We start from the raw sequence: 11,030 nt of genomic DNA, 5'->3' as shown, positions 1-11,030 counted from the left end.
ATTTGGACTAATGACGTAATTTAAATTCGTGGAGATCACTGCTCAGATGAATCACAACAATTCTAAAGAAATTAATAATAGAAAGTCGAAAATAAATTTTACCTATTTTTTTTTCTTCAACTTTCTTATTCTATAAATACTAGCTATTAATATATGCCTATAGAAATATACTGATACACACTGTGCGTATAGTCTTGGCCTACTGGCCCTATCGTACCTACTCGCACAAATTTAGTAAAAATAAAATAATATCATTTAAACTTTTTATCGGAAATTTTATTCGATGTATCGCTATTTATCCCGCACATTAAATTACATACATATAATGAATCTGGGCTCGCGGAACAGTGAACGTTGACGTCTAGTTGTGCAGATCGTCGTCTCGACGGTTTACAAACCGGCTCGACGCCAAAATCAGCTCAGTCGCTTTCCGGTCGATGTTTTATAAATACTGCAGACAAACGTTTCAGTGCACCGACAGCCAAAATCGTGTGATATCATCCAGATTTGTTTTATAAATATCAACATACATCGATATCCGTATTATCAGTTCAAAAAAATAAAACAAATAAATAAACACATAATTTAAAAAATTTCCAAATATTTAACACAAAAGTTTTCCAAAATAAATCTTTAAAAATTATATTTAAAGTAAAAAAAAAAATTCTCAAAATTTTGGATAATTTTGATTTTTATTAATTTGACACAAAAGGAATTTAAAATATTTTGGGAAGCAAAATCATGAACAATAGATATAAAATTGGCGTAATTTCAAAATTTTGAAATACCTTATTTTAAAATAAAATTCGGCGAGATATTTGATTTTAAATTTTGGAAATTAACGGGCCTGTTATTTTATTTTGTTTGATTGAAATTAAGATATCTTTTTGATAATTATAATTACAATAATTACAAGCGGTGATTGTATAAGTGATTGAAGGAGTAAATAGACTATTAATAATTATAAAGGTGTTTGTTGTTTTAAAAGTGTCATTGAATAATATTTCAACAACTGTATTATACATGTACTCGCTAATATTTTAAGTGGTGCGATTTTGGCAGTGATTAACTATTTTGATATGTATCGATATATATTACATATGTACATACACTGATAGAAAGATTTATTTGCTATTAATTTAATTTATTTGACAATTATTTAATTTATTAAATTTAATAAATATTTTTTAACATTCAATAAATATTTATTTTGAAGGAAAGTACATTTATTAATAATTAATCAAGATTGCTTATAAACAAAAATCATCTTAATAAATTATTTGCATTAATTATATTACAATAAAATAACGTTTATTGTAAAATACCAAATTCTATCACAGCTCATAATTATCTTTTATATTTTTAAATATTGAAAACGTTAATTTATTTCGTGAATTTAATTATTATCATGTATTTCAGCTAAAGGGTTATAAAAAGTGTCAAAAAAAAATTGCTATTTTTGCTTTTTATTTTAAATAAATATTTGTTAACAGTTAACAAATATTCATTAACCATTAATAAATATTTATAAAATATTAATAAATATTTATTAACAGTTAATAAATTCTACTTGATAAATTACTTATTAACTGTTAATAAATATTTATTAAATCCTATGATGTTAAAAAATCATTTATTAACAGTTAATAAATCATATTAAATATAAACAAATCCTTCTATCAGTGCCCGAGTCAGAATAATGAACCTACATAAGCCTACATGAACCTACATGAGCCTACAGGACAATTTTTAATTGTTTTGATCGATATTTTTATCTTTAATTGTTTTGATTGATCAATATAACCTCGCAAAATATACTTATAGCAATATTAAATAGTACAATACAAATAAATTTAAATAGTTACTAAAAATTTATTGATAAAAAAACTTAAAAATTCAATTTATAAATTGAATAATATCGATCAAAACAATTGAAAATTATTCTGTAGGCTCATGTAGGTTCATGTAGGCTCATATAGGTTCATTATTCTGACTCGGGTGTAGATTTTTATTTTAGACCGTTTAATAAACCAAAAATTTTTGCAGAAGCAAGTGGCACTTTTTTGGTTTTTTTTTTTGGAAATTGTAAAAATTTATGTGATGAATTTTTGGTAAAAAATTAATTTAATTAAAGAAGCGAGAGGACAAAGAAGAAAAAGTGATGCGTTTCTGAGAAATGGCTTGATTGTCTCAGTGATTTCCTTGATCCTGGAGAGTACGCTGCCCTTTGGCTCGTGTCCAAAAAATCATTGCCGAATAAATATGTCTTGCTCGCTTTCAGCTGACACATATTTTTTTGTTTGAACGATAAATAAACAAGTGAAGAAAAGTTTGTGGTAAAATGAGTTTGACGAAAAAAGCAATCGGCGGTTCTATTCATCGAATACGCGAATTTGAATTAGAAAAGGTAATTTTGGTTATTGATTATTGATTATTATCTTGCGATTTACTTGATGGATTTTTTGGTAGCAAACCAAGAGCTTTCCAGTTCAAATAAATGTAATCTTGGCTCAGATACTTCTTGGAATTCCCGGGGCTATAATTTTTACGTGTTTGATGTTGATGTTATTTAAGTTTTGAGTAATTTATTGAGCAATATGGTTTATTTGATTAGAAAAGTTTTGATAAAGAAAATTTAAGTACAAATTTTTATTTTATTTATTTTTTTTGAAGCTTATAAAATATTGATTTTTTATAAAATTAATTGTATTTTTCAAAAATATTTTTATTAAAGAAGGAGCTTCAATTTTAATAACATAAATTAACGGTCAAATTAAATTATATTTAAAAAAAAATATTTTAAGTATGTTCAAAAATTTTTATTGATTTAAATTCTAGCTAAAAAATAATTTCTTCGTAAAATTTTGTCTTGGAAATCGCTGAATAAATTTGAAAAAATTTTCTTTAACCTTTTTAAATGAAAAATTTTCTATAAATTAATTTTTTTATTAAAAAACATGTGTAATTTATATTTAAATCCCATTCTTCAATTTAAAAACAATTATAAAATATAATAGTAAATAAAAAACATTTTTAATAAATTAAAAAATTTTATAAAATTAATCATATTTTTATTAAAGAAGTACCTTCAATTTTAATGTCATAAATTAACGGTCCAATTAAATTGTATTTTTACAAAAATATTTTAATTGGTATGTTCAAAAATTTTTGATAAATTTTTATTGATTTAAATCCTAGCTAAAAAGTAATTTCTTCATAAAATTTTGTCTTAAAAATGGCGGAATAAATTTGATAAAATTTTCTTTGACCTTTTTGAATGAAAAATTTTCTATAAATTAATTTTTTAATTAAAAATAATGTGTTTAATTTATATTTAAATACCATTCTTCAATTGAAAAACAATTATAAAATATAATAGTAAATAAAAAAACATTTTTAATCATTTTTAAAATTTTACAATTACAACAAAAAAATTTTTAACCAAATACTTTTGAGTATTGTGATTCATAATTTATAGTTAGTTAATTTTTTTTTATGAATATTAACTTTTTTATGGTATAAAGACAATAAATTCCACTAAATGACGTGACTGTACTGATTTTCAGCAATAATTTGGAAATTTATTCCAAGTATTTCAACATTGTGACCCTATTCCTTTATTTAGATACACACTTTACGTGCAATTTACTATCTCTAGAAATAGAAGTATAACTATAACTACTACTTTTTAATTCTGTAATTTACATGTGTATAAATCACATGAATTACGGGTATAAAAACTTATAAATTAAAAATGAACGATGTATTAAAATTTAAGTTAGATCGCGAAGGAAACATTGTTTAAATTCACAATAAATAACGCGTAAAAAAGTTTTTAAATCATTCATCACTATCACGTGTATGAATGAGGGTGCGCATGTTCATCGGGTTAAAAATATACTCAAAGATTTTTTTATTTTGCTTTTCTGATAGTTCATTTTTAAAAATTATTAAAATGAATTTTTTAAAATGTCTAATTTATTTTTTTTAGGTGAATCTTGCCGAAGAGTTCGATATACTGCAAATAGTAGGAGAAGGATGGTTCGGAAAAATATTACTAACAGAACACAAGAGTACACAAACAGAAATGGCGTTAAAGGCATTACCGAAAGCATATACAGCAATTACTGATTTTTATCGAGAGTTTCATTATGGCCTTCATCTTTCAGCACATCGGAATATCATAACAACTTATGACGTTGCTTTCGAGACTGCTGGGTTTTATGTTTTCAGTCAAGAATATGCTCCACTTGGTAATAAAACATTTTTATCTTTATTTTTATCTATCTATTGCGCTTGCATTAACTCAATGTTGTGTTAACTCTTAGTAAGTACTCGAGTATTCCGATATAATGTGGAGGGAGCAGATGCTACGATTGCACTTAATAGTTCTTTTTTTTTGGACTATAAATTATTTTACCGTAAATAGACTAGGGTCTCAAATAAAAATAAAAATATTTTTTTTCATTAAGCTTATTATTTAAATTTATTAAAAAATAATGATAATTAAAAGACAACCCAAAGAAAATTGATTATCAATTTTTTTTAAATTATCACGCCGAAAAAAAATGATACTAAAATTTGAAATGAAAATTAAATTAGCCATTTAAAAATTTTTAGAAATTTTTTTATTGGAAAAATTATTACAAAAAAATAGAAAAAAAAATTTCATTAAAAAAAAATGTGCAATTTTTAAAAAAATATTTTTTAGTTCTAATTTAATAAATGAAAAAAAATTAAAAACGTCGGATAATTTTAGTATTATAAATTAGTCTTTGTTCAACAATTTTTTATTTTTTTCATCAATTAATTGTAGGGTTTTATTTATTATTTTTTATAGTAAGGGAAGGGGGGGGGGCAAAATGGGCCCTTTAAGAAAAAACTGTTGATATCCTTAGTGTTTTTCTCTGGTTTTACTTTTTTTTAGTCCCTTGCCAAGTATTTGACCTCAATTTGCTCTGTTCATTAAAAATGAAAAATTGAAAATGTGGGGCAAAATGGGCCACCTTCAGAAAATTTTTATAATATGAGTTTTTCAGCTCGTTTTACTTTTTTTGGCCTTTTACTGAGTTTATGGTATTAATTTTTTTGTGTGTATCGAAATTAAAAAATTGAGAAAAGTGGGGTAAAACGGGCCCCCTAAAAAACTTAATATGTTTCTTACTTGTTTTATATTTTGAATTTTTTTATTATGTATTCAGTATAATAATAGTAATTAAAAAAAAAAAAAAACGCGTTTTTTGAATTATTTCGACAACGGTATCTCTCAAACTAATCAACCAATTTCAGTCGCGTTAACGGCGATCAACGCGGGTTTCTAAGCTTAAAAACCGATCAGTTTTTCGAATCGATTGGTGAAGCCAATAAAAATGTATCACAAAAAAAAACAATTTTTTAGAATTTTTTTGACGATATCACACAAATGAATTAACCGATTAAAAAAAAACTAAAGGTATTCTATGCATCAGTCTTTCTAGAACAAAAAGATTATTTATCACTAACCAAACAATCGGACGTGAAATTTCAAAGATGTGTTAAAAAAATACTTTTTTTAATTTTTTAAAATTAAATATCTCTCGAACCATTCAACCGATTTTGACGTTATTGGCGGCGATTGAAGTGATTTTTTAAGCTCTAAAAATCATCTCGTTGAGTCAAAAACGATCCAGAAATAAGTGTCGGAGTTATGTAAGAAAAAAAAAACACTTTTTCCCTGATATTTTGTTCACGATACCTCACAAACGAATCGACCGATTTTGATCGCGTTGACGGCAATCGACGCAGTTTTTTAGGCCTAAGAGCTGATTAGTTTTTGAAAACGATTGATTCAGCAGATTAAAATTTATTAAAAAAAAAAAACATTTTCTGATAATTTTATTTTCGAGATTACTCAAAATCTATTGGCCCGAATTACCTTAAATATTATAAAATATTTAGGGGCAAAAAAACTCTTTCGATTGCTGTCGATTCATACACACACACACACACACACACACACACACACACACCATCGCAAAGATAGTCAGGGAAGCTTCTGTAAAATAAATAGTTTTTTAAAAAAAAATATAGTAAATAATGCTGTTATTTAAATCGTGACCTAGTTCGTACTTTACCTATATAATTTTTTCTATCATTCAAAAATTCTAGAACACGTTTAACTGAAAAATATTCTTTGGTTTTTAAAGTCTAATCAGCCCATTATACCTCCCAAACACTTTGAGAGTTGAAAGTGTTGGGGGCCCATTTTGCCCCCCTCCCTTCCCCTACTTAAAAGACATTAAATGTAAAAATTTATTTGTCTGTATGAAAAAAATTTAAATTTTGAAAATAATATTTTCAATCCACGATGGTAATTGTTACTATTTTGTATTACAAAGATTAATATTTAATATTATAGTTTAATGATAATTATCATTAATTTCTAAGTGTGTATCCACAAAAAATTTATTTTTTTAATAAGATTTAATAACTAAAATAAAAAAATTTTTTTCTTGACTTTTAAAGCTTTGGAAAACTTAAAAAAAAAAAAGTAAAATAAAATAGAGCTATGATTTTAATTGATTTCAGGCGATTTGACGTCAAATGTAACAGAAACAGGCCTTGGTGAGCTTCACACTAAAAAAGTAGCCCGTCAATTAGCCGCTGCGATTCATCATATTCACAGCCGAGAGCTAGTGCATCGAGATATAAAACTTGACAATATCCTTGTTTTCAAAAGTGACTTTTCGAGGATAAAACTTTGTGATTTCGGCGAAACACGACGAATAAATACTATTGTAAGAAGGCACAATGAGTGGCTGCCATATTCTCCTCCAGAAGTTTTGCACGTAGATCCAGATGATACTTACAAGTAATTAACATTTTTCATAAAGACAATTTGTAAAAAAATTTTCCAATATCTCCAAATATTCTATAATATAAAATTGATGATTGAACTAAAGTTAGTTTAGTATCAAAAATCTCGAATATCTCGAAAGAATGGTTACTGATTTCTTATTGGTTAGGATAAAAGCGCGCAATTTGAATTCCTAGTGATTCTTAATATGACCTGATATAAAAATTGTCCATACAAAAATAAATTTTTTTCATGGGAAGTTAAAAAAAAATTTTTTTTTTATTGTTTCAGAGCACTAACAGCCCATGACGTTTGGCAGTTCGGTATAGTATTATTTGTTTGCCTGACGGGTTGTCTACCTTGGCAGAAAGCAGCAATGGATGACAAAAGATACACACGTTACTTGAATTGGCATTCATCGACGCTAAATATTGCCAAAAAACCGAAGCTCTTTCAATTAATTAGTTCACGAGCCCAGAGAATGTTCAAAAGACTGCTAGAACCTAAATTAGAAAAGCGACCTGTTAGTGTATTGGAAGCTAATAAATATCTTGAAGATCGATGGTTGGGCAAATTGGGCGCCGAAAAATCAATGAATGGTACTAACTATTCATTAATCCTTCACCGAGAAAATTTTGAATTAATTATATGATTGTAAGATTTAAGAAAATTAATTTTTACAATCATATATTAAAAATTATTGTATAATAATTATAAATCTTAAATTATTTCAATTGAACACTGAAAATTAAATTGTAGGATATATTCTCATTTAAAATGATTAACTTATAAGAAATTAGTTACTTTTTGAAGTTTTAGAAAAAAAAATTAATCAGGTATTTTTTGAAATTTTTGTAATATATAAAAAAGATCAAAAATCAAAAATTTAAAAATATTTTTTCGAAGCTTGATTTTCTCAACACGCTTAGTGTATCTCAAAGACCTCGTTAAAAACTGGACAGTAAAAATGTTTTTAATTTTTTTTCCTTATAAATAGTATATTAATATCGATGAGATTGTAAGAGAAATCATAATCATAATTATTTATTATAATTGCAATCAGAATGCTTATAATAATTGTAAAATTGTTTTTATCAATATTATTGAATTTGTAATTAAATTTATTTTTATTATGCCATTTGACCATCAGGCTTTGGCATAAATGAATAAATAAATAAATAATCTAATCTAATTATTAATTTACTGATTTGTGCGTGAGATTTCTAATAAGTCAATTGTTTCAGTAAGAATTTATCTTACAATTTAATTTTCAGTGCTCAATTGAAATAATTTAATATTTAAAATTAATATTCAATAATTTTTAATAAATAATTTCTATATTTAACCCTTATTTATGATAAATGATACCATATACACGGAAAGAAAATTATAGGAACTATTCCTATACTATTATAGAAACTATTCCTATATCATTATGGGAACTAATCCCATAATATTATAGGAACTATTCCTATAATATTATGGGAATGGTTCCCATAATGCTATAGGAATCATTCCTATACTATTATAGGAATGGTTTCCATAATTTATGGGAACTATTCCCATAATAGTATAGGAGTGGTTCTCACAACATATAGGTTTAAATCCTACATGGAAAAAAAAAAAAAAATTGGAGCGGCTGCATGATATATTCCTGTGGAAGATACATAACTTTCATATGACAGCAACATGATTTTCATGGGGCAGGCAATAATAGTTTTTCATATATTTTATATATTTATATATATTATATATATGTATATATGAAAAATATATCAAAAATGCATGTAGGTACTCAAATGAAAGCTCTTGATGAGTGTAACATCGAGATGAGTTTATATCTTCAAAAATGTCAATAGTTTACCAGATACAAGGTCATTTCTTCATTATGTATCGAGGCACAGAGCATTTTCGAATGCAGCCTAAATTCTTATTATAAGAAATTGACTATTGGTGAGAATAATATGAAACCTTGAAAAGGCACAACTCCAAGCAAAAACCCATTTTATCACATAAATACACTGGCCACAAAATTTTCCTTATTCTCTTAATAATATAGATTATTATTATGATTATTATTATTATTATTATTTAATTATTATTGTTGTTTAAACTATTATTGCCTACAACATGAAAATCATGTGGCTGCCCCAATTTTTTTTTTTTCCGTGTATATATTATAGAAATTATTTCGAACTCATTCCGCACGAAGATTTTATCTTTATTTTATTTTGAGAATGATTTCCATAATGGTATAAGAATTATTCCTATAATATTTTAGGAATCCTTCCTATACCATTATGGGAATGGTTCCTATAATTGTATAGAAACCATTCCTATACCATTATGGGAACCATTCCCATCATTATGGGAAAATTTCCTATATTTATGGTAACAGTTCCCATAATTCATGGGAACAGTTCCTATAATTGCCTGGGAACTGTTCCCATAAAATTATGGGAAAAGTTCCCATATTTTTCTTTCCGTGTAGATAAAAAATCTTACGATCATTTTAAAATCATCCTTGATCCTATTATAAAATAAAATTTCTTCCTTGTAATCTAAAAATAAACCTACAGTATCTTCTTCTAATTTCAGGCGGAGCAGACGAAAGAGACGAATTATGCCCATCAATGTACAGCTTCCACAGTTCTCCCGAGGAAAAGAACCAATTGCTGTACACTTTAACGCGATACGGAATCGAAACAACGGTGGACAGGTCGCGAAAGAAAGACCGAATTCGTGAGTGGATTCAATCCAGCGCTATAACCGAAGAAAACGAAGACGAGGAATCAGCCATGGAAGATTTGCTTCCCGATTTGAGTAACACCGTGAATGAAAACGACACCGACGAAAACGGGAGCATGCAGGGCCGCCATTTTCCCGAAAGACGTCCGAGTATCAAGAAATCAGTGAGTCCAGAAAGGCCAATCACCAGCGAGAAGGTCAGATTTAGAAGGTCTACTAGTGACAAGACCTCTTCAAGAAACAGCCCTCACGAGTCGAGCTCCAAAAGACGTTCCAAATCCTCGCACGGACCTTCTTTGCGAAACATCGAAAGGAGGAACCCTTTTGCTCCGCAAGTTGCCGAAGAAATGCAAACTATCGCGCGATTCGCGAACTTTCCCAATGGAGATCCTAATCTTGCAGTTTCTCCTTTGGTAATTGTAAGACCCGAGAATTCAGGGCACCAATCTTCTGCTCCAAAAGCTCCTTACTCCGCGGCAATTCCTGCTAAGCTTGGTTTCAACGAACCGATTCAGGACAAGACGGTCGATTCATCAAGCAAAGAAGTCAAATCTAACAATGCAGCGAATTTGGCGATTAATTCAGCTTGGGAAGAAGTCCAATCGAAAGAATTGAGCGTGGAAATGATTCCTTACATGCAGTCGCCTCCTAAAAGTCCCCAGGTGCCGATGAGGAAGAATCGGGACCATGGAATTCAATTTCCTCTGATAAATCAGATTCCCACGATGGATTCGGCCAACAATGGACGGAATGAGAGCAACAAATTAGCGCAGCAATTGCCGCTAGTTCCAAATCCACTTACCATGTCAGTGGCTTCGCAATTAGTGATGCAGAGCTTTCACACAATTCAGGGGATCAATTCGATGCAATCGACTCCGTTGTCTGGGTCTGGAACTTCTTCGTCAGGATCTGTCTATGGAAAGGATGCTTATGAGCATTACGGCGTAGCCCAAGGCACTGTTATGGCTAAGCCTGAATACAGAAATGGACGATCTAGTGGCAGTGGAAGCAGATCTGTTAGTAATTAGGAATTAGAAGTAGAACTACATGTGGATTTATAATGTTATTACGTGGATAGGTGTAAACAATATTTTTATGGATGAATTTTTTAAAATATTTTTGGGTTATTAAATTATGTTTAAATGGGACCAGGATTGGGTTGTTTATTATTTTTATTTTGTATCCATTGCTTTTTCTCTTTTTCTACCTTTCGTGCTGTGATTACCATTTTTAGTGAATTTTAAAATGAAATCTTTGAAGAATAAATTATATTAGGTTAAGGTAAAGATATATTAGACTGTAATAATTTATGTAATTGGTCAAAAATACTTTTGGAAATATAGGAGAGTTTAAAATTTTAACTACCAGTCAAAAAATCTTTTGGTTTGGTTTGGTCATATCAGGTTACATTATAGAATCTAAATTAATTTTTAATATAATTTTTAAT

The 11,030-nt window shown here is 27.9% G+C and overlaps 1 protein-coding gene across 2 annotated transcripts; it reads left to right on the top strand.

The window, feature by feature from the left end:
- Nucleotides 1-375: 375 nt before the first annotated feature.
- On the top strand, nt 376-10,731 carry LOC123260364 (serine/threonine-protein kinase meng-po). 2 transcript variants are annotated; one of them, XM_044721415.1, is made up of 7 exons: nt 376-540; nt 880-1,047; nt 2,135-2,407; nt 3,992-4,253; nt 6,568-6,850; nt 7,127-7,434; nt 9,434-10,731. In XM_044721415.1, the coding sequence occupies exons 3-7, from the start codon at nt 2,342-2,344 to the stop codon at nt 10,609-10,611; spliced, it is 2,097 nt and encodes a 698-aa protein (XP_044577350.1). In that variant the 5' UTR covers nt 376-540; nt 880-1,047; nt 2,135-2,341; the 3' UTR covers nt 10,612-10,731. The 2 variants fall into 2 exon arrangements, with proteins under 2 accessions (XP_044577350.1, XP_044577349.1); XM_044721414.1 differs by lacking the exons at nt 376-540; nt 880-1,047 and having other exon boundaries at nt 2,047-2,407.
- Nucleotides 10,732-11,030: the final 299 nt, after the last annotated feature.

Source organism: Cotesia glomerata, linkage group LG3 (assembly GCF_020080835.1).
Source record: "Cotesia glomerata isolate CgM1 linkage group LG3, MPM_Cglom_v2.3, whole genome shotgun sequence".
In the NCBI taxonomy this organism is placed as follows: Eukaryota; Metazoa; Arthropoda; class Insecta; order Hymenoptera; family Braconidae; genus Cotesia; species Cotesia glomerata.
The sequence above is the reverse complement of the archived record's forward strand: the minus strand, read 5'-3'. Positions and strand labels throughout refer to the sequence as shown.